At 53.6% G+C, this 23926-nt stretch overlaps 1 protein-coding gene across 1 annotated transcript; it reads left to right on the forward strand.

Moving 5' to 3' along the window:
• Positions 1–645: 645 nt before the first annotated feature.
• Positions 646–23891, forward strand: MAP3K10 (mitogen-activated protein kinase kinase kinase 10). Its single transcript, XM_050768903.1, has 10 exons — positions 646–1327; positions 6966–7146; positions 12854–13002; positions 13492–13667; positions 14271–14517; positions 17378–17494; positions 21115–21286; positions 21386–21498; positions 21827–22525; positions 23287–23891. Exons 1-10 carry the CDS (start codon positions 646–648, stop codon positions 23607–23609), a joined length of 2859 nt encoding a protein of 952 aa, XP_050624860.1. The 3' UTR covers positions 23610–23891.
• Positions 23892–23926: the final 35 nt, after the last annotated feature.

Below are 23926 nucleotides of genomic sequence, written 5' to 3' on the forward strand. Positions count from 1 at the left end.
GACTACAACTCCCAGGCGGCACCGCGGCGGCGGCGGCGCCCACACGTCACTCGGGCCCCGCCGGCTGCCCCGGGAAGCAGCACGGGCGGGGGCAGGGGCTGGGGCCGACCGGGAGGCCGGTGCCAAGGATGGGGGCCGCCCGACTGCCCCGCGCGTGAGGAGGCCGAGGGGCGCGCCACCCCGACCCGGGGCGGCCGCCCCAGGGGCCCCGCCACCCCCGCCCGGCCCGGCAGTCGTGGCCCGGGATGCGGAGCCGGGGGCCGCCGGTGGAGCTGCGCGGGGTGAGCGGCGCGGGGAACAGGGACTGCCTGCCGCCCTCGCCCTCGTCCCCCACCGGCGGACCCCGGTGGGCATTCGAGAGTCGCGCGGCCAGGCCCTCTTAGTCACCTGCCGTTTGGGAGGCACAGGTGAACCTGCCGCCCCACTCCCACCGCGCCCCGCCCGGACAGCCAAATCGGAAGGGTCGAGCCTGCCCTTTGAAAGGGGTTTTTTTCTTGCTCCTGCGGAGGGCGCCCCAGCCATGGCCCTCAGGAGCCCCCTAGACACCGCAGGGACTGCCCTCCATCCCAGCCGCCGGGGCCCGCCCTCTGCATCCCGCGGGCAGCCTGTGTGAAGCGGCCTCCCGCAGCCCCCGGCCCCTCCCCCATGGAGGAGGAGGAGGGGGTGGCGGCCAAGGAGTGGGGCACGACCCCCGCGGGGCCCGTCTGGACCGCGGTGTTCGACTACGAGGCGGCGGGCGACGAGGAGCTGACCCTGCGGAGGGGCGATCGCGTCCAGGTGCTTTCCCAAGACTGTGCGGTGTCCGGCGATGAGGGCTGGTGGACCGGGCAGCTCCCCAGCGGCCGCGTGGGCGTCTTCCCCAGCAACTACGTGGCTCCCGGCGCTCGTGCTGCACCCGCGGGCCTCCAGCTGCCCCAGGAGATCCCCTTCCACGAGCTGCAGCTAGAGGAGATCATCGGTGTGGGGGGCTTTGGCAAGGTCTATCGGGCTCTGTGGCGTGGCGAGGAGGTGGCCGTCAAGGCCGCCCGGCTGGACCCTGAGAAGGACCCGGCAGTGACAGCGGAGCAGGTGTGCCAGGAAGCCCGGCTCTTTGGAGCCCTGCAGCACCCCAACATCATTGCCCTTAGGGGCGCCTGCCTCAACCCCCCACACCTCTGCCTAGTGATGGAGTATGCCCGGGGTGGCGCACTGAGCAGGGTGCTGGCAGGTCGCCGGGTGCCACCTCACGTGCTGGTCAACTGGGCTGTGCAGGTGGCCCGGGGCATGAACTACCTACACAATGGTGCCCCTGTGCCCATCATCCACCGGGACCTCAAGTCCATCAACAGTAAGTGGTGTCCTCTCCCCAAAATTCCTTCCACAGAACCTCTGGAGGCCAGGCCTAGGTGGTGGGAAACAGGGTGAGGGACACCAGATGACACTGTGCCTGGAGCGAAAAGGGGCAGCAGTATGACACCTTCAGGATGAAGGTGAGGTAGGCCTTGCCGGCCTTAAGGGAGAAAAAGGAGGCTCAGAAAGGTTGAAGGACTTAACTGTCTCCCAGGCTGCAGAGTCACAATCGCTCAATAAACATGTATCCATGAACACCTGTGTTCCTGCGTGAACAGGACAGATGCAGTGCCTGCCTTCAAGGTGCTTGCCATCCAGCCATGCTGCCAGAGTCCACCAGGCAGAGACAAAAAGAGGCTACCCCATCTGGAGTCAGTGTCTCTCAACCCCAGCACTATTGGCACTTGAGGCCGGATCATTGTTGTAGAGGCTGTCCTGTGAATTGTGAGTTGCTTAGCGGCATCTTCAGCCTCTTCCAACTAGATGCCATTAGCATTCCCTGCCCCCTATCCCCAGCTATGACAACCAAAAATGTCTCCAGGCATTGCAAATGTCCCCTGGGGGGCAGAATCACCCCCCAGTTGGGAACCATTTCCTGGAGTCTTCATAGGCCCAGCTGGCCAAGGCAAACTGGAAAAGACGAGGGAGGAATTAAATGGATGTGGCTTATATAAAAGCTTCCAGGCGGCCTGACAGGTTCTCCAAAGTTGATTGGTTGGTTGAATAAATAATGGAGCCAGGTAGAAGGGAACGTTCTACCGGACTCATTTCTAGATCAAGGAGCTTCATGTGGCATCAGCAAGTATTAACTGAGCACCTATTAAGTAGGAGCCCACCTGGGACTAAGATAGCCATGGTTTCTGCCCTGAAGGTACTCACAGGTTAGCAATTTCATTCATTCATTCCACAGATATTTCCAGAGTGCTGTGTGCCAGACCCTGTCCCAGGGATACAGCAAGAAAAAAATCTTACATTCCTGGCTCTCCCATTCTTGCTCTGCCCCATCTCACTCCCTTTCATTTCTTCATTTATTTGTTAATTCTTCCATTTGTTAGTTACCAGACCAGATCATGTGCTAAGCAGAGGCATCAGCAGTGGAGGAAGCCAGCAGGTCCCCGGCCCTCACATCACTCACACTTAAGCCCTGAAATGTGAGGGTGCCCCCTTTGCTCTCAACACCCACATCTCATCTACTCCTGATTTCTGTCATCTTGAAATTTACTTTAATCCATCCCACTGTTTTTATGAATATATTGCTATTCCCTCACATATAGCAATTGTAAGCCCCTAGAATGGAGGGACTGCATCTTCCTTGCCTCCCAAGCCTGACATTTGTGTATCAACAGAGAGCTTGGCTGGGCGCAGTGGCTCACGCCTGTAATCCCAGCACCTTGGGATGCCGAGGTGGGTGCATCATCTGAGGTCAGGAGTTTGAGACCAGTCTGACCAATATGGTGAAACCCCATCTCTACTAAAAATACAAAAATTAGCTGGGTGTGGCGGCGTGCACCTGTAATCCCAGCTACTCAGAGGCTGAGACAGAAGAATCGCTTGAATCCAGGAGGTGGTGGTTGCAGTGAGCCGAGATCGCGCCATTGCACTCCAGCCTGGGTGACAGAGCAAGACTCCATCTCAAAAAAAAAAAAAAAAAAAAAAGAGCTAATACATGACCACGATGTGCCAGGGCTGGTGCCATGTCTGGGGAACTGATGCTTATGCCCCAGCACCTCTAAAATGTTGGGTAAATGGAGGCAGGGCCACCCAGCATGTTCCTGTCGATGGCTGGGGCTCCTCGGTCCTTCCTCGCCCCTGCTGATTGACAGCACGCCCCACACCCCCAGGTTTTTTGTAGCCAATGTTATCTGGCCAAAGAGTCAGCGGGCCTCTTATGGCCAGGGCTTCCTCCTGGGTGATGGTTCTGCTCTGCGCCAGACACAGAGGACACAGTGCCTCCGCAGCACTGCTTCCCCACTCATCCTACCCTAAGGAGCTCCTCACCTGCCGTCATTCATTCATTGGTTCGTTCCACCAGTAATTATTAAGCGCCTAGTCTGTACTAGGCACTGTCCTCAGCTCTGGGATTACAGAAGTGAACAAGGCAAGATTTCCCCCTCCCCCAATTATGGAATTTATATTCCGGTGAACAGGAAAAAATGATGAATAGATGGATACCAAAATTTCAGAGAGTATCAGGGGCTCTCGATGGATTAAGGCAAAGGCTGGAGCAGAGGGTTTCTTTACATTGGACGGTCAGGGAAGGCAACATTTGAGCAGAGACCTGAACAAAGGGGACCCAGCCTTCCAAAGATCTGGGGAAGGGGAACAGTGGGGCGTATATCCTGAAGTGGGAGTGAGTGTGGCTCATTGGAGAATAGCAAGACCAGAACAGCAGGCATTGAGGCAGAGATGGGAGGAAGTAGGATCAGAAAGGCAGGCAGGAGCCAGATCACATAGGACCTTGAGGGCCATGGCGAGGACTTGGGGTATTTTATTTGATGTAATGGAAGCCATTAGAGGATTTGAAGCAGGGAGTGACATGGTCACATACAGATTTTGAAGGGGGACTCACGTAGGCCCATCCTGGGAAATACAGAAATAAAACATAAAACCATGAGATGTTCCCTCTGTCACAGGGTTTCGACACAAACAGGAGAGGTGGGGACTTAAGAAGGGAAAGCTTCTGCAGAGGTGGAGTCACAGGCTAGGAATTTACAGGGTGGGGGCGTGCTTCCAGGAGGGATGGCATTGAAGCTGGACTTTTTTTTTTTTTTTTTTTGAGACAGAGTCATCTCAGTCTATGATCCAGGCTGGAGTGCAGTAGCATGATCGCAGCTCACTGCACCTTCCACCTCCCGGGTTCAAGTGATTCTTCCACCTCAGCTTTCCAAGTAGCCAGGGCTACAGGCGTGGCCACCACACCTGGCTAATTTTTGTATTTTTGATAGAGACAGGGGTCTCGCCATGTTGGCCAGGCTGGTCTCGAACTCCTGACCTCAGATGATCCACCTGCCTTGGCCTCCCAAAGTGCTGGGATTACAGGCATGAGCCACCGTGCCCAGTCTGAAGCTCGGCTTTAAAGGATGGGCAGGATTATCAATTGTGTGACCCTGGGTGATTTGCCAATCTCTGCCACCTTCAGTTCCTTCATCTGCCAAGTGGGCATGATAGTAGAACTACCTTAATTATTATGACTGGTAAGTAGCCAGGAATGGCAAAAGAGAAAGGTGGAGAAATTCAGAGCAATTATGGCAACATCACACACTGATAATAACAGCTAACACTTTTAAAGGCCCTATTGTTTCAGGCAATAAATTTTTACTGTAACGGTAGAAGGTAAATTCTGTTACCAGCCCCATTTAACAGAGAAGTCCCGTTGTAAAGATTAAAGTAAACTGTACAAGGGTATGCAGCTAGGAAGAAGCAGAGCTGAGATTCAAACCCAGGCAGCACACTGTATATGTTGGGGCCTCTGTGTGATGGAAGGTAGCAAAATATCCCAGCAGTTAAATTGGGCTCTGATGACAAAAGTAATTCAAGCCTTTGTCCTGCCATCTTCTAACCATGTGATCTCTTGGCCAAGTGACTTCTGAGCCTCTGTTGGCTAGTCAAGAAAAATGGGTTGTGGCTGGGTGCAGTGGTTTACTCCTGTAATCCCAGCACTTTGGGAGGCCATGGCTGGAGGATTGCTTAAGCCCAGAAGTTTGAGGCTACAGCAAGCCATAATCGTACCACTGCACTCCAGTCTGAGTGACAGAAAAAGACCCTGTCTCTTTATTTTTTTTCATTGAGATGGAGTCTCGCTCTGTCATCCACGCTGGAGTGCGGTGGCGCGATCTTGGCTCACTGCAACCTCCACCTCCCAGGTTCAAGTGATCCTCTCACCAAAGCCTCCCAAGTAGCTGGGACTATAGGCACCTGCCACCATACCCAACTACTTTTTGTATTTTTAGTACAGTCAGGGTTTCACCATGTTGGCCAGGCTGGTCTCGGACTCCTGACCTCAAGTGATCCACCTGCCTTGGCCTCCCAAAGTGCTGGGATTACAGGTGTGAGCCGCTGCTCCTGGCCAACCCTGTCTCTTTAAAAAAAAAAAAAAAAAGAAGCGGGGGGTCGTTTGTGAGTCAATTCATATAGAGAGTTTAGCACAGTGCAGACACTAGCCATGATCCTCATCACTGTTAGTGACAACCCTGGTAGAAAGTAAGCTGGAACCATCCAGTATGTTTAGGGAATACATCAGTCAGATTTTGTCACAATAATGCTGTGTAATAAGCTACCCCCAAAACTCGGCATCTTAAAACAACCATTGTTTATTACTGCTGGTGCATCTGCGGACCAGCTGGAGGGTAAACCGATGGAGGCTGGGCTCAGCTGGAGAGGCTTTGCTCCAAGTAGCTCTCATCTTCTTGGACAAGCAGGCTAGCTGAGGCATGTTGTCATGGTGATCAGACAAGTGCAAGAGGGCCCACAGACATGCGAGGCCTCGGCTTGGAATTGGCACCCTGTCATTCTTAGCCAAAGCAAGTCATACGGATACGGCTGAGCCAGAGTCAAGGTGCTCTCTGCCCGTTTTTTTTTTTTTTTTTTTTTTTTTTTTTTTTCCGAGACAGAGTCTCACTCTGTCACCCAGGCTGGAGTGCAGTGGCGTGATCTTGGCTCACTGCAACCTCCACCTCCCAGGTTCAAGCGATTCTCATGCCTCAGCCTTCTGAGTAGCTGGGATTACAGGCGAGCACCATGAAGCCTGGCTAATTTTTGTATTTTTAGTAGAGAGGGGGTTTCACCATGTTGGCCGGGCTGGTCTCAAACTCCTGACCTCAAGTGATCCACCCACCTCGGCCTCCCAAAGTGCTGGGATTACAGGTGTGAGCCACCATGCCCAGCCATACTCTGCCTCTTTAGCAGAAAGAATGGCAAAGTCTCATGGCAAAGAGTGTGGACACGGGAAGGGGTAGAATTGGGACCCTGACTGCAGTGTGCCACAGGGGTGACGGACACAGTGGGGAAGCCACGTTCCTCCCTTCTGCCCACGGTTTGCAGTTCCTGCTTCCAGGATAACCGGGAACTCAAGGCCTGGATGACCAAGACCTTGGCTGTTGTTTCTTTTTTTTGAGACAAGGTCTCAATCTGTTGCCCAGGCTGGAGTGCAATGGCAAGACCATGGCTCACTGCGGCCTCAACCTCCCAGGCTCAAGTGATCCTCCCAACTCAGCCTCCCAAGTAGCTGGGACTATAGACATGCACCACCACAACCAGGTATTTTTAAAAATTTTTTGTAGAGATGGGGTCTTGCTATGTCGCACAGGCTGGTCTCGAACTCCTGGGCTCAAGTGACCTGCTTCAGCCTTGGCTGTTGGTTCTCAACCATTCATGGAGCTCCCCAAAGCCCAGGACAGAGTCAGGAGGGCAGAGGACGCAGGAGGAGCTCCCTACTCCCTCATGGGAGCCTGGGACAGGGATTAGACCTGGGTGGAGGGGCTCATGGATGTTCCAGGCCAGGAAAGGAGCTGCCACAGAGTGGGGCAGCCTGAGGCGGTGAGAGGAGAAAGATGTTTCTGACTGAGGCAGCGGGCCAGAACACTTGGGTCTGCAACACGGCAAGTCTGGGGTGACCCACCTTTCTTCCCACCCCACAGTCCTGATCCTGGAGGCCATCGAGAACCACAACCTCGCAGACACGGTGCTCAAGATCACAGACTTTGGCCTTGCCCGCGAGTGGCACAAGACCACCAAGATGAGCGCTGCGGGGACCTATGCCTGGATGGCTCCGGAGGTTATCCGTCTCTCCCTCTTCTCCAAAAGCAGTGATGTCTGGAGGTGCTGAAAGGCGCGGCTGGGATGACCTCTGCGGAGTGAGGGAGGGAGGAAGGGGTGAGGGCAGAGTGGGAGGGAGGGTCTCCTGCTGAAGCCAGGATCTCAGTCTGACAAAGGGGCCTGCTGGCAAGGTCAGGCCACCACCAGACAAGGGCCGGTTACCTGTTCAGCTAGCACAAATGGCAACTAGGGGGCACATTGGATTAGAATAAAAAATTCATAAGATCTAGAGACAAGGCCGGGTGCAGTGGCTCACACCTGTCATCCCAGCACTTTGGGTGGCCGAGGTGGGTGGATCACTTGAGGTCAGGAGTTTGAGACCAGCCTGGCCAACATGCTGAAACCCCGTCTCTACTAAAAATACTAAAATTATCTGGGCATGGTGGCGGGTGCCTGTAGTCCCAACTACTCGGGAGGCTGAGGCAGGAGAATCACCTGAACCCAGGATGCGGAGGTTGCAGTGAGCTGAGATCGTGCCATTGCACTCCAGCCTGCGTGACAGATCAAGATTGTGTCTCCAAAAACAGAAAAAATTTAAAAAGGCATAAAGACAGCATGTAGATGCCAGCACTAAAAGCCCCTCAGACACGAGCCCATGCACCGTCCCATCTGTTAGACGGGAAAATGATGAATTCACTCATTCATTCATTGATCCACCTGCACCGGGTTCTAGGGATATAGCAGCAAAGAAAAATAGACGCAATCCCTGCCCTCAGGAATAGTAAGTAAATAAAGATACAAGAAACTTTTTTATAAAGCTGTTTTTAAGAAAATTATAATTTTTAAAGATAATTAAGTACACCAGAAAAAAGTGTTAGTACGAAGCACGAGGAGGCTGAGAGGAAGGCGCTTTGAGGGCTGGAAGACTACTTTTGGGAACGCTTCTCTGAGCAATCTGAGAAATGATACTTCATCTGAGTTCCGAGTGGCAAAAAGGAACCAGCCACAAGAAGTTTGGGGGAAGAAGCTGCCCAGTCAGGGGGAGCAGGTACCCGAAAGGAGGTGCTGAGGTGAGCGTGGTGTGTTCCGGAAACAGCAACAAGGCCCACGTGGCTGCCACTGTGCAGGCAAGGCAGAGAGAGGTAGGAAATGATGTAGGAGAGGGAGCTGGAAGGCCCTGTGGGTGAGGGAGTGGCCTTCAGGTTTTATTCTAATGAAGTAGGAGGCCATGAGGAGCCATGTCTGAATGGCGTGGTAGCTCACACCTATAATCCCAGTATTTTGGGAGGCCAAGGTGGGAGGATCGCTTGAGGCCAGGAATTTGAGACCAGCCTGGTCAACATAGTGAGACCCCATCTGTATGAAAAAGAAATTTTTAAATTAATTTTTGTAAAAAGAAGTAAAGAAAAGCTCCTTTGGAGGTTGGGCATGGTGGCTCACACTGGTAATCCCAGCACTTTGGGAGGCCGAGGTGGGTGGATCACTTGACGCCAGGAGTTTGAGGCCAGCCTGGCCAACGTGGTGAAATCTCATCTCTACTAAAAATACAAAAATTCTGCCGGGCACAGTGACTCACGTCTGTAATCCTGGCACTTTGGGAGGCCGAGGTGGGCGGTTCACTTGAGGCCAGGAGTTCAGAACTAGCCTGGCCAACATGGTGAAACCCCATATCTACTAAAAATACAAAAATTAGCCAGGCGTGGTGGCAGGTGCCTGTAGTCCCAGCTACTCGGCAGGCTGAGGCAGGGAAATTGCCTGACTGCAGGAGGCAGAGGTTGAGATGGCACCACTGCACTCCAGCCTGGGCGACAGAGCAAGACTCCATCTAAAAAAAAAAAATAAAATAAAAGCTCCTTTGACTGTTAGGTAGAGACGGCCAATGATGGGACTGTTGCTGTCACCAGTGAGAGTTGATGGTGGCTGTGGAGACTTTCAACCCAGGACCTTTTGCTTGGTTGGAGCCAAACCTGGGTCTCCCCATTTACTGTTCCCGTCAATTCCCAGCTGAGGCTCCAGACTGTCCAAGCAGCAAATTAATGGGTATGGGACAGAGACAGGAAGTCTCCAGCTCAGCCTAGAGCAGAGCAGCTCTTTGGGAGAATTTCCAACTGGCTGTACATCAGGCATTCATTTGTGTTACCTTTTTTTTTCTCTCTTTTCTTTTTTTTTTTGGAGGGGGACAGAGCCTCGCTCTGCCACCCAGGCTGGAGTGCAATGGCACAATCTCAGCTCACTGCAACCTCCTCCTGCTCCCAGATTCAAGTGATTCTCGTGCCTCAGCCTCCCAAGTAGCTGAGATAATAGGCATGCATCAGCCGATTTTTTATATTTTTAGTGGAGACAGGGTTTCACCATGTTGGCTAGGCTGGTCTTGAACTCCTGACCTCAGGTGATCTGCTCGCCTTGGCCTCCCAGAGTACTGGGATTACAGGCATGAGCTACCATGCCTGGCTGGTCAGGCTAAATCTTTCTGGCGTAGTCCTGTCCTGTACTTACCAGGATGCAGGATATCCACACCTCCCAGCCACAAACTTCAGTAACACTCCCAGTCATTATAATAATCAAAATACCCCCATAGGTTTCCAGGGACATGGGAAAGAGGGGAGGATCATGCTCCCCTCCAGTTATAAACCACTGTTTTTCCCCCACCTTGTGTGGTCTCCATTCTCAAGTTTACTTCATGATCCAAAATGACTGCTTGAGCTCCAGCATTTTTTTTTTTTTTTTCCTTTTTTTTTTTTTTTTTTTTTGAGATGGAGTCTTGTTCCGTCGCCCAGGCCAGAGTGCAGTGGCGTGATCTCGGCTCACTGCAACCTCTGCCTCCTGGGTTCAAGCAGTTCTCCTGCCTCAGCCTCCCAAGTAGCTTGGACTACAGGCACGTGGCACCACGCCCGGCTAATTTTTGTTATTTTATTTTATTTTTTTTAGTAGAGATGGGTTTCACCATATTGGCCAGGATGGTCTTGATCTCTTGATCTTGCGATCTGCCCACCTGGGCCTCCTAAAGTGCTGGGTTTACAGGCATGAGCCACTGTGCCCGGCTTTTTTTTTTTTTTTTTCCAAACAGGGTCTTGCTCTATCACCCAGGATGGAGTACAGTGATGACATCACAAATCATTGTGGCCTCAACCTCCTGGGCTCAAGTGATCCTCCCACCTCAGCCTCTCTAGTAGCTGGGACTACAGGCATGCCACCATGCCGGGCTAACTTTTTGCAGAGATGAGGTCTCACTTTGTTTCCTAGGCTGGTCTTGATCTCTTGGGCTCAAGAGGTTCTCTTGCCTTGGCCTCCCAAAGTGTTGAGATTACAAGCATGAGCCACTGTGCCTAGCTCCAGACTCTAGCTTTTTTTTTTTTAAGTTCTGGGATACATGTGCAGAACGTGCAGGGTTTGTTACATAGGTGTACGTGTGCCATGGCGGTTCGCTGCACCCATCAACCCATCATCTAGGTTTTAAGCCCCGTGTGCATTAGGTATTTGTCCTAATGCTCTCTCTCCCCTTCCCCCTACACCCCAGGGTCCAGCTTTTATGTCTACGTTCCAACCATAGGAAGGGAAAAAGAGAAAAAGGGCACCCTTTCTTTTTTCTTTTTTTTTTTTTTTTTTTTTGAGACTGAGTCTTGCTCTGTTGCCCAGGCTGGAGTGCAGTGGCACGATCTCAGCTCACTGCAAGCTCTGCCTCCCAGGTTCACACCATTCTCCTGCCTCAGCCTCCCAAGTAGCTGGGACTATAGGCGCCCACCACCATGCCCAGCTTTTTTTTTTTTTTTTTTTTTTTTTTTTGAGACAGAGTCTCACTCTGTCACCAGGCTGGAGTGCAGTGGCGTGATCTCAGCTCACTGCAAGCTCCGCCCCCTGGGGTTCAAGCAATTCTCCTGCCTCAGCTTCCCGAGTAGCTGGGACTACAGGCATGCACAACCACACCCAGCTAATTTTTGTATTTTTAGTAGAGACGGGGTTTTACCATGTTGGCCAGGATGGTCTCGATCTCCTGACCTTGTGATCCACCCGCCTCGGCCTCCCAAAGTGCTGGGATTACAGGCATGAGCCACCGTGCCCGGCCAGGCACCCCTTCTTTTTAAGGACACTTCCTGGAAGCTAGTTGCCTACTACACCCCCTCCTACATCCCATGCACCAGAACTGTGGTCATGTGGACATGCCTAGCTGCAAAAAAGAATGGAAAATGCATGCAGGCAGCATGTGGCCAGCTCAGTTCACCAGCACTGTCACTGAAGAATGGGAGGCTGTCAGCTGCATGGGGGCAGTGATTGTGTCTATCTCTTCCCAGTGTCTAGAATGGTGCTTGGCACACAGTAGGCACTTAATAAGTATTCGTTGAATGGGCCGGGCGCAGTGGCTCATGCCTGTAATCCCAGCACTTTGGGAGGCTGAGGCGGGTGGATCACCTGAGGTCAGGAGTTGGAGACCAGCCTGGCCAACATGGTGAAACCCCGTCTCTACTAAAAATACAAAAATTAGCCGGGGTGGTGGTGCGCACCTGTAATCCCAGCTACTTGGGAGACTGAAGCACAAGAATCACTTGAACCTGAAAGGCGGCGGTTGCAGGGAGCCAAGATCATGCCACTGCACTCCAGCCTGGGCCACAGAGACTTTGTCTGAAAAAATATATATATGTGTTGAATGAATGCATGAGTGGATAGTGGGGGAGACCAGGGATCTACTCCAGAATAAACACCACACAGAATGGCCATCAGGATCTGGGAGGATGTCGAGTTTGCAGGGGAAGATAGCCTCGTAGGGACCACAGCACAGTGACGCACGCCCTGGTACCATGGAGCCACTGAGGGCACTGTCGTGGGCAGCAGGCAGACCTGAGTCCAGGTGTGGCTCCACCACTCACTAGCTGTGTGACCTCAGGCAAGCCCCTTACCTCTCTGAGCCTGCACTTGCTCATCAGATAAAGCAGGGGTCATACCAAATCCTTCTGCCTTACAGGGCTGTTGTGAGGATTACCAAGTGCCTAGCACAGTGCCTGGCCTGCAGTAAGCACTTTATAAATGTTAAATAATGTTAGCTGGTTTTTAGAGGTAAGTGCTGAGTGTTTTGGGGAAACATAGAGGAGGGGCCTAGCTTTGGAGGCTATGGAATCAAGGAAGGCTTCTTGGCGGAGGGCGGGGGGGGCAACCTGAGTTGAGACTTGAGGGACAAATAGTTACACAAGGGAAGAGTGTTCTCCACAAAGGGAACAGTATGTGTGAAGGCCAGAGGTTAGAAAGAACAGGGCCTGTTCAGTATTTAGTGTGGCTGCAAGATGAAGTTGGGGTTAGAATGGGCTGAGAGCGTTTGGAGGTGAGGCCGCAGGGGTCATCAAAGGCCAGGGCCGAGCAGGATGGATTTAGGCAGGGTGCAGTGGCTCATGCCTATAATCCCAGCACTTTGGGAAGCCGAGGCAGGAGGATCACTTGAGCCCAGGAGTTTGAGACCAGCCTGGGCAACATAGTGAGACCTCCATCTCTACAAAAATAAAAATGAGAAGGATGGATTTGCCCAGTAGGAACACGGGACCTGAAGATTTTCAGGTAGGGGAGAGGGAAGAGAGGCCGAGCAAAGGAGAGACATCAGAGAGCCAAGCGCACCCCATCTATTGGAGAACAAGGCCACAGAGGTCAAAGCAAGTTCTTGTGACCTCATTGGCTGGGAGTGGGTGTTGGGGTGAGGGCGGCCCTGCATGGGACCAAGGGCAGGGCTGGGTATAGGTGAGGATTGGGGTGGGCTGTGATATCACTCCTCCCTCTCCCCTGCCTGCAGCTTCGGGGTGCTACTGTGGGAGCTGCTGACTGGGGAGGTTCCCTACCGTGAGATCGACGCCTTGGCCGTCGCGTATGGCGTGGCTATGAATAAGCTGACGCTGCCCATTCCCTCCACGTGCCCCGAGCCCTTTGCCCGCCTCCTGGAGGGTGAGCCAGGGGCCCTGTGGCGAGGGTAGGCTCAGCTTGAAATGGCAGGGACCTGTGGGCCCAGACCTCGCCCCTTCACACCCATCCATACCAGTGGGCCTGGGAGTGAGGGAGAAGGGACTAGAACTCACTGGACTCTAAACAGTCTCCCCATGGTTGGCTCCATTCCCCATGCCCCAATCCTTGTTCAGGCCAGGCCCAGAGCTCTCCAGGACCACCTGTTAGGACTCCTTGGCCCTGGGATTCCACTGTGATCCTGACTGCACCACCAGCTTCTCCTCGGGGTGCAGGTCCCGGGGTTTCTCTCCCAGCATTTCACTGAGTGGAATTGGCCAGGAGCTTGGCTTTGAATTCCTTCCCCTCAGCTCCATAGCAGCTGTTTGTCTGCAGTCCCCAGAAATTCTGCCTTCCTCTGAGCAGGCTGAGTTCCCAGAACGTGACCACTGACACCTCCACCCCCCACCACTGTCCTTCCTCCTCCCACCCCAGAATGCTGGGACCCAGACCCCCATGGGCGGCCAGATTTTGGCAGCATCTTGAAGCGGCTTGAAGTCATCGAACAGTCAGCCCTGTTCCAGATGCCACTGGAGTCCTTCCACTCGCTGCAGGAAGACTGGAAGTTGGAGATTCAGCACATGTTTGATGACCTTCGGACCAAGGAGAAGGTGAAGGCAGGGGGCAAGGTGGGAAAGATGGAGCAAGACCCCTGAGTTCTGATGCCTTGGGCTGCTCAGAGACCCCTCCCCTGAACCCCAGCCTTTGGGTCCATGCAGGGTTAAGGGAGCCTTTTTTGCATATTAAGAAAAGACAGCCTCCTGTTGGTGGATTAATAAGAAAAAGGCACCCTGTACTGAAGTACTTACAGGTGACACTGCATGATGTCTGGGTTTGGCTTTAAAATACTACAGCAGAAACGAAGAGAGGGCCAGAGGAGAGAAGGACGGGGATACGAGATTCGCAAAGCATAGGTAATTGTTGAAGTTGGGTGATGGGTACAGGGGGGTGCACTGTTCTTTGCTTTTGTGGATATCTGAAGTTTCCTAAATTGAAGAGTTAAGAAAGAAAAGCACCCCTTTCTTTGGGCTAACACAGTTCCCTGCCCTGGCACCCAGCTTGGATAGCAAAGCATGAGTCGGGTGGTGAACCCAATGTGCCCCACAGCAAGGTACCCTTGTGTGAGGCACCAACCAGACCCAGCAGCCCTGGGTCCCTCCCCAGGAAGCGGAACAGCTAAGCCCCTCCCCCCAGCCACCACCTCTCCTCCCCAGGAGCTTCGGAGCCGTGAGGAGGAGCTGCTGCGGGCGGCGCAGGAGCAGCGCTTCCAGGAGGAGCAGCTGCGGCGGCGGGAGCAGGAGCTGGCAGAACGCGAGATGGACATCGTGGAAAGGGAGCTGCACCTGCTCATGTGCCAACTGAGCCAGGAGAAGCCCCGGGTCCGCAAGCGCAAGGGCAACTTCAAGCGCAGCCGCCTGCTCAAGCTGCGGGAAGGCGGCAGCCACATCAGCCTGCCCTCTGGTACCCACCCGTGTCGCCAAAGCGCCCCCCAGAGGCTGCTGGGAGCAGCCCTGACCTAGGATTTATCTCTTTTCTTTTTCAACTTGTTTTTATTGCTAAATATATCACACATAGTCAGTGATCAAGCCCAGTGCAGTGGCGAGCACCTGTAGTCCCAGTCTACTCGGGAGGCCAAGGTGGGAGGATCACTTGAGGCCAGGAGTTTGCGACCAGCCTGGGCAACATAGACCCCATATTTACCAAAAAAAAAAAAAAAAAAAGTTTTTTAATTAGCTGGGCATGTTGGCATGCAATTATAGTCCTAGCTACTGTGGAGGCTGAGGTGGGAGGATCACTTGAGTCCAGGAGTTCGAAGCTGCACTGAGCTGTAATTGCACCACTGCACTTCAGTCTGGGCAGCAGAGCAAGACCCTATCTCTAAGGGAAAAAAAAAAAAGAAAAAAAGAAAATGACCAAAAACCTGTACAGCTAAGTGAGTTACTCCAGTCACCCCCATGAAAGCAAAGAGAACCTCACAGCCATCCCAAGTGCTTTCCACCTGCCCCCTCCAAACACAACCTCACAGCACATTCTGAGAGGAACATCTGTCTTGATACTTAGGACAGTCACTTCTGAAATTTCTTTTCCATTTTAGCTCTCTTTAAAAATATCTTTTAATCTGGCCAGGAGCAGTGGCTCATGCCTGTAATCCCAGCACTTTGGGAGGCCAAAGTGGGTGGATCACTTGAGGCCAGGAGTTCTAGAGCAGCCTGGTCAACATGGTGAAATCTCACCTCTACTAAAAATACAAAATTAGCTGGGCATGGTGGCGCAGGTGCCTCTAATACCAGTTATTTGGGAGGCTGAGGCACAAGCATCGCTGAACCCGGAAAGCAGAGGTTGCAGTGAGCTGAGATTGCGTCACTGCACTCCAGCCTGGGCGACAGAACGAGACGCTGTCACGAAATATGTAATTAAGATATACATATATATGCTGATATTTGACCATTTTTGACCTACAAAAACAGAAGTTTACATGGATCAACCTAATAACTGGATCTCAAGACTTAATCAGATTCAGATTCAAGTTTGATTTTATTTTCCCCCACACTGCTTCCCAGGTAATGCATTCAGGAGGGAGGCACGTAGTGTCTGCTTGTCTCTCTCTGTGATGTTACAAGCCAGAAAGCAGTGCCTTAAGCAGCAGTGGACAGTGGAAATATAATGCAAGCCACATTATGCAAGCCATAAATTTAAATTTTCTAGTAAGCTACACATAAAAGCAAAAAGAATTAAGAGATGTCAATTTTAATATTTTTTATTAGGCCAGGTGTGGTGGCTCACACCTGTAATCCCAGCACTTTGGGAGGCTGAGGCGGGCAGATCACCTGAGGTCAGGAGTTTGAGACCAGCCTGACCAACATGGAGAAATCCCGTCTCTACTAAAACTACAAAATTAGCCGGGCGTGGTGGCACACGCCTGTAATCCCAGCTACTCAGGAGGCTGAGGAAGGAGAATCGCTTGAACGTGGGAGGCAGAGGTTGCAGTGAGCCGAGATCATGCCATTGCACTCCAGCCTAGGCAACAAGCGTGAAACTCCATCTCAAAAAATATATGTATTTTTTATTTAGCCCAATATATCCATGCAATCAATACAAAATAATTGTGAGATATTTTACCTTCTTTTTTCACACTACATTTTTGAAATCCAGATGTATTTTATGTTTATAGCACATCTAAATTTGGACAACATTTTCATTTAAAAATTTTCTTTCTGAGATGGAGTCTTGCTATACTACCCAGGGTGGTCTTGAACTCCCGGGCTTATGCAGCCCTCCCAAAGTGCTGGGATTACAGGTGTGAGCTACTGTACCGGACCTATCAAAAATATTTGATCTCTATTTAGATTTCATAAAAGTTAGAGTTGAAAAAGTACATACACATACCCAAGTTGTTCCAAACATGAGTTTCCAATAATCAAATGGAGTACCCGTTTTTAAAATTTAAACTTAAATTACTGTAATTACAATAAAATAAAGAGTTGACTGAGCATGGTGGCTCACACCTGTAATCCCAGCACTTTGGGAAGCGGATGCTGGAGGATTTTTTGAGGCCAAGAGTTCAAGACCAGCCTGGGCACCACAGTGAGAATTCATCTTTTATATAGATATACAGTTTAAAAATTAGATAAATAGCCGGGCGCGGTGGCTCACGCCTGTAATCCCAGCACTTTGGGAGGCCGAGGCGGGCGGATCACAAGGTCAGGAGATCGAGACCACGGTGAAAACCCGTCTCTACTAAAAATACAAAAAATTAGCCGGGCGCAGTTGTGGGCGCCTGTAGTCCCAGCTACTCGGGAGGCTGAGGCAGGAGAATGGCGTGAACCCGGGAGGCGGAGCTTGCAGTGAGCCGAGATCGCGCCACTGCACTCCAGCCTGGGCGACAGAGCAAGACTCCATCTCAAAAAAAAAAAAAAAAATTAGATAAATAAAGGTTAAACTCCAATTCCTCCATTGCACAAGCCACATTCCAAGTGCTCAGTTGCTGCACGTAGCTGCTGGCCGCCATATTGGACACTGAGGCCTAGGTCCTTGGTCCACTAGAGCTCTTGTGCTTGTGCTTATTAAACCACAGTTCCATTGCTGAGCCTCACCGCAACTTGCTGATTCAGGGAGGGCCCAAGAATTTGCATTGCCAAGAAATTTTCAGCTGACAGTGATGCTGCTGTTCTGGGGTCCACACTGTGAGAACCACTGCATTAAGGAATGAAACATGGCAGTGTTCCCATTCTAGAATTCCTTCTCTGCTTCTACAGAGGAAACTTCCCTTTGGTAATCCCTAGAACCATTTGCTTAGGAAAGCTTCTCTTTCTTTCTGCAGGCTTTGAGCATAAGATCACAGTCCAGGCCTCTCCAACCCTGGATAAGCGGAAAGGATCGGATGGGGCCAGCCCCCCTGCAAGCCCCAGCATCATTCCCCGGCTGAGGGCCATTCGCCGTGAGTATCTCCCAAGGCCCTGACCAGTCAGTCAGTCAGTGAACAAACATTTTTGCACACGATGTTTATACCTGGCACCAAGCCAGAGTTACAGCAAGAAAGAAGACAAGCCAAGGCCCTTTTCCTCATTCTTATCATGGGAAACAGACAGTAAACAAATAAGTCTGTAAGCAGGATAATTTTTTTTTTCTTTATTGTTTTTTTTTGAGACAGAGTCTTGCTCTGTCTCCCAGGCTGGAGTGCAGTGGTGTAATCTCGGCTCACTGCAACCTCTGCCTCCTGGGTTCCAGCGATTCTCCTGCCTCAGCCTCCCGAGTAGCTATGGTTACAGTCGCACACGACCACACCTGCCTAATTTTTTGTGTTTTTAATAGAGATGGGGGTTTGAGCATGTTGGCCAGGCCAGTATCGAACTCTTAACCTCAAGTGATCCACTCACCTCAGCCTCGCAAAATGCTGGGATTACAGGCATGAGCCACCGCGCCCGGGCACAGGATAATTTCTAGTAGTGATAAATTATTTAAAGGAGCTCAGAGGAGACGTATTAGTCACAGTTCTTCAGAGAAACAGAATCAACAGCATATGTTTAGAAATATAGAAAGAGGGCTGGGCGCGGTGGCTCACGCCTGTAATCCCAGCACTTTGGGAGGCCGAGGCGGGCGGATCATGAGGTCAGGAGATCGAGACCATCCTGGCTAACACGGTGAAACCCCGTCTCTACTAAAAATACAAAAAATTAGCCGGGCGTGGTGGTGTGCGCCTGTAGTCCCAGCTACTGAGAGACTGAGGCAGGAGAATGGCGTGAACCTAGGAGGCGGAGCTTGCAGTGAGCCGAGATCGCGCCACTGCACTCCAGCCTGGGCGACAAAGCGAGACTCCGTCTCAAAAAAAAAAAAAAAAAAAAAAGAAATATAGAAAGAGATGTATTGGCTGGGCACGGTGACTCATACCTGTAATCCCAGCACTTTGGGAGGATGAAATGGGAAGATTGCTTGAGCCTAAGAGTTCGATGCCAGCCTGGGCAACAAAGCGAGACCCCATCTCTACTTAAAAACAAAAACAAAAGAAATAGATGTATTATGAGAGATTGGCCCATGCGATTATGGAGGCTGGGAAGTCCTGCAATCTGATGTAGTTCCAAATCAAGTCCAAAGACCTGGCCAAGCACCGTGGCTCACGCCTGTAATCCCAACACTTTGGGAGGCCGAGGCAGGCAGATCACCTGAGGTCAAGAGTTCAAGACCAGCCTGGCCAACATAGTGAAACCCAGTCTCTACTAAAAATGCAAAAATTAGCCAGGCATGGTGGCGCGTGCCTGTAATCCCAGCTACTCGGGAGACTGAGGCAGGAGAATCACTTGAACCTGGGAGGCGGAGGTTGCAGTGAGCCGAGATCATGCCACTGCACTCCAAACTGGGCAACACAGTGAGACTCAGTCTCAAAAAAAAAAAAAAATTGTCCAAAGACCTGAGAACCTGAGTACCAATGTCCGATGTCTCAGGGCAGGAGAAGATGGATATCCACGCTCATGCAGAGAGCAAACTCACCCTTCCTCCGCCTCCCTAGACAAAAAGCTAACTCTCTTTTTGTTCTATCTGGACCCTCAGCAGATTGGACGGTGCCCACCCACATTGGTGAGGACGATCTCTCTTGACTCAGTCCACTGATTCAAATGCTAATCTTCCAGAAACACCCTCACAGAAATCATGCTTAACCAGCTACCTAGGCGTCCTTTAGCCCAGTCAAGTTGATGCATAAAATTGCCCATCACAGAAGGGTTGCTATTTTACATCTGGAAGCCCCATGGGAGGAGGTGAGGTTTGAGCAGGAACCTTTGTTCTAAGGATTGAGACAGGCTGAGACCTCAGGGCACCATGCCCCTGGTGGAGGATTGAGACAGGCTGAGACCTCAGGGCACCATGCCCCAGGCGGAGGATTGAGACAGGCTGAGACCTCAGGGCACCATGCCCCTGGCGGAGGGAGCAGCAAAGGCAAAAGCTGGAGGTGGGAGCAGCGTGGGCTGCTTGTTAGCCCACTTGGCTGGAGCTGAGTGAATGGGAGGAGGACATAGGTTTTGTGGTCAGGGAGTTCTCAGGGCTCAGATCAGGCAGCGCCCTGAGGGCAGGATAAGAGTCTGGATTTTCTTTCCTTTTCTTTTAATTTTCATTTGACACCTTTGGTATGAATTTTTTTTGTTTTTAATTTTTGTTTATAGTTCTGGGGTACATGTGCAGGATGTGCAGGTTTGTTACACAGGTAAACGTGTGCCGTGGTGATTTGCTGCACCTATCAACCCATCACCTAGGTAGTAAGCCCATGCATTAGCTATTTTTCCTAATATTGTCCCTCCTCCCACCCCACCCCCCGACAGGCCCCAGTGTCTGTTGTTCCCGTCCCTGTGTCCCTGTGATCTATTTGTTCAGCTCTCACTTATAAGTGAGAACATGCAGTGTTTGACTTTTCCTGCGTTGGTTTGCTGAGGGTAACGGCTTCCAGCTCCATCCATGTCCCTGCAAAGGACATGATCTCGTTCCTTTTTATGGCTGCATAGTATTCCATGGTGAGACAGGCTCTCGCTCTCTCTCCGAGGCTGGAGTGCAACGGCGCGATCTCAACTCAATGCAACCTCCGCCTCTGGGTTCAAACTATTCTCCCGCCTCAGCCTCCCAAGTAGCTGGGACTACAGGCCTGCACCACCACGCCCGGCTAATTTTTGTATTTTTAGTAGAGATGGGGGTTTCACCATGTTGGCCAGGCTGGTCTCCAACTCCTGACCTCAAGTGATTCTTCTGCCTTGGCCTCCCAAAGTGCTGGGATTCCAGGCGAGAGCCACCACACCTAGCCTGGTATGGATTTTCTTTTAACTGCCCTGGGGCAGCCCCCAGAGCCATGTGAGGAAGGCACTGAGGGAATCAAGTTGACCTTTTTCCCTCTGGCTGCTGTAAGAAATAAAGATGGAGAGAGCAGTGAGATGATGGAGGCCAGGCCAGGGTGGGGGACTTGGAAGGGACAGATGTCCACAGTCGGGGCTATATGGCAGAGACAGTCATCGGAGTTTCCTGATGGACTGAAGGGTGAAAGGCTAACTCCCGAGTTCCAGCCCCTCATTCACCCCAGCACTGTCCCCACCCACAGACCCCCTGCCCTCTGTCTGGGCACCTGCTTTGTACCAGGCCCAGGAGGTCAGTCCTGCAGGGGACACAGAGACAAATACCCATACCATGGCAGCAAACTGGCACCAGATAGGTCCAGAGCATCGCAGGGACAGAGATGAAGGCAGCTGACCCCCAGGGAACTAACTACCCAGAGCTAGAGACCGGAAGCGCAGGCAGCCGGCCGGAATGAATGGTGAAGGGTTAGGCTGTGAAGAGCAGGGGAGGCTGGAGGAGTTGGCAGGGAACCGCTCATGGCCTTCAGTGCCAGGCAGAGGAGCTGGAACTTTGTCCTGACAGCAGTAGGGAGCTACGGAGAAATTTATAGCAGGGAGGGTCACGACTGGAGTTCAAAAGAGCCCTTGGACTCCCAGGCGGAGGGTGGGGCTGAGCCGGGGGCTCTGGAGGCTGGGAGTCCAGTGGGGACAGACCCTCCACCCAGTAACCAAGTGGCTTCTCTGGACCTAGTGACTCCTGTGGACTGTGGTGGCAGCAGCAGTGGCAGCAGCAGTGGAGGAAGTGGGACATGGAGCCGTGGTGGGCCCCCAAAGAAGGAAGAACTGGTCGGGGGCAAGAAGAAGGGCCGAACGTGGGGGCCCAGCTCCACCCTGCAGAAGGAGCGGGTGGGAGGAGAGGAGAGGTGAGGTGTGGCGTGGCGGTGCCCACCCTGTGCCCAAGCCCCAGCTCCCAGGCTCCAGGCCACAGGACTGAGGTCTCCGACTCTCCCTGGGCCCCACAGGCTGAAGGGGCTGGGGGAAGGAAGCAAACAGTGGTCATCGAGTGCCCCCAACCTGGGCAAGTCCCCCAAACACACACCCATCGCCCCTGGCTTCGCCAGCCTCAATGAGATGGGTAAGAGCCTGGGTGCTTGTAAGGGGGTGGGGGGTTCCCTGGCCAAAGGGGTGAGCCTCCTGGGGCTGAGGGAGGAAACCAGATTTCACTGGGCCAGTGGGTGGGAGGCCTCCCTGGAAAGGGAGATGGTAGCCCCTGGGGCGTGCGGGGTCATTTCCAGGGGCAGGGACCACCCTTCTCTGAGGCTTCTCAGGGAGACAGATTCAAGAACATGCTCGTGGGCCTTGGTCTTGCTGTTGGAGGGGTCATCGGGGGTCGTCCCTTGCCACAAGTCCCCGTGGGGCCCTGGTCAGCCCTGCAGCCCAGTGATGGCCCTCTCCGGTTGCAGAGGAGTTCGCGGAGGCGGAGGACGGAGGCAGCAGCGTGCCCCCTTCCCCCTACTCGACCCCGTCCTACCTCTCGGTGCCACTGCCCGCCGAGCCCTCCCCGGGGGCACGGGCGCCGTGGGAGCCGACGCCGACCGCGCCCCCCGCCCGGTGGGGACACGGTGCCCGGCGGCGCTGCGACCTGGCGCTGCTAGGCTGTGCCACGCTGCTGGGGGCTGTGGGCCTGGGCGCCGACGTGGCCGAGGCACGCGCGGCTGACGGCGAGGAGCAGCGGCGCTGGCTCGACGGCCTCTTCTTTCCCCGCGCCGGCCGCTTCCCGCGGGGCCTCAGCCCTCCCGCGCGTCCCCACGGCCGCCGCGACGACGTGGGCCCCGGCCTGGGCCTGGCGCCCTCGGCCACCCTCGTGTCGCTGTCGTCCGTGTCTGACTGCAACTCCACGCGTTCACTACTGCGCTCTGACAGCGATGAGGCCGCGCCGGCCGCGCCCTCCCCACCACCCTCCCCGCCCGCGCCCACACCCTCGCCCAGCGCCAACCCCCTGGTGGACCTGGAGCTGGAGAGCTTCAAGAAGGACCCCCGCCAGTCGCTCACGCCCACCCACGTCACGGCTGCATGCGCCGTGAGTCGCGGGCACCGGCGGACGCCATCGGACGGGGCGCTGGGGCAGCGGGGGCCTCCCGAGCCCGCGGGCCACGGCCCTGGTGAGTGAGGTGCCCCGCACCCAGGCCGCAGAAACCCCTTCTTTCCTCCTCTGCCACGGCCGCAAGTCCAGCCCAGCCACGACCCCTCAGGCAGCCAGTCCTCCTGCTGCTTGTGGAAGAAGGAGGGTCTGTGTCCCTTTACCCCTCACTCCTGGAGGCATTGGGGATCTCCAGGGGACTGAGACACAGGTGGCAAACTGATGCCTACAAGGCCAGACAGGTGCCTTTAGCAGTGGTGACCAGCATGGCTATTGCCAATTCTTACACAGCCTAGACACTGTTCTCCTCCATCTGTTAACTGGGTGGGAGATGCGGCCATGGCAGTGTTATTAAGTAGCCACATCAGGCACTGTGCTGCTTGTTGTAAGTTATTATTTTATTTGCTCCTCACCCGTGCAGTGAGGCTCCATTTTTATCCCCCTTCAGAGATAAGCCATGCCTGAGGTCTGTGCGTGAGCTTAGCCCAATGCAGGAGAGTCGGGAAGACCAGGGCTTTGGCCCCAGCGGCTGCTGCTAAGCAGTAGCTGCAGAAGGTCGAGGAACATGCCAGGGTCCACCCAGAGGAGCAAGCAGCTGGGAGTGGTCCCAGCCTAGGTCAAGGTCCCAGGACTGCCACAGTGCAGATGGAAATTGGATGCAGCAAGATCCATGGATTTCTCGAGAGAAACCAGAACTCATGCTTTTCATGTAAAAGCTCTGGGCTTTTCTTAATGCCACCCTCTGCCCCACCCCACTCACCTCCTCTGAACCTCTTTTACCAGGCCCTCGTGACCTTCTGGACTTCCCCCGCCTGCCCGACCCCCAGGCCCTGTTTCCAGCCCGCCGCCGGCCCCCCGATTTCCCAGGCCGCCCCACCACCCTGACCTTTGCCCCGAGACCTCGGCCGGCTGCCAGTCGCCCCCGCTTGGACCCCTGGAAACTGGTCTCCTTCGGCCAGACACTCACCATCTCGCCTCCCAGCAGGCCAGACACTCCGGAGAGCCCTGGGCCCCCCAGCATGCAGCCTACGCTGCTGGACATGGACATGGAGGGGCAGAACCAGGACAGCACAGTGCCCCTCTGTGGGGCCCACGGCTCCCACTAAGGCCTGCCCACCACCGCCCGCCTGGGCAGCCATGAATGTAGCGCCCCAGGCCCCGCCCCAGCCCGCCATGCCACAAGGCGGGGGAGGCCCTGGGCAGGATGTTCACTCTATTTATTGGGGAAGGAGGGAGGGGGGAACACTTAACTTATTCCTTTGTACTCCAGGGGGTGGAGCCCTGTGCCCGCCCTGCACTGGGGAGAGGGTGGGCAGGGATACTCAGGGACAGGGCATCATGGGGGATTTGGCACAAAATGGAGCATTAAAGGTAACCCCTGCCCCCTACCGTACTTGACTGTGTTCCTTTTTCCTTTTTTTGG

Source organism: Macaca thibetana, chromosome 19 (assembly GCF_024542745.1).
Source record: "Macaca thibetana thibetana isolate TM-01 chromosome 19, ASM2454274v1, whole genome shotgun sequence".
NCBI classification, from domain to species: Eukaryota; Metazoa; Chordata; class Mammalia; order Primates; family Cercopithecidae; genus Macaca; species Macaca thibetana.

Excerpts from the sequence above, each read along its gene's own strand:
- MAP3K10 (XM_050768903.1), top strand. The coding sequence starts at position 646 with ATGGAGGAGGAGGAGGGGGTGGCGGCCAAGGAGTGGGGCACGACCCCC. Across the intron at positions 13,003-13,491 it reads CTTTGCCCGCCTCCTGGAGG|AATGCTGGGACCCAGACCCC; the intron begins GTGAGCCAGGGG and ends CTCCCACCCCAG. Across the intron at positions 21,287-21,385 it reads CGGGTGGGAGGAGAGGAGAG|GCTGAAGGGGCTGGGGGAAG; the intron begins GTGAGGTGTGGC and ends TGGGCCCCACAG.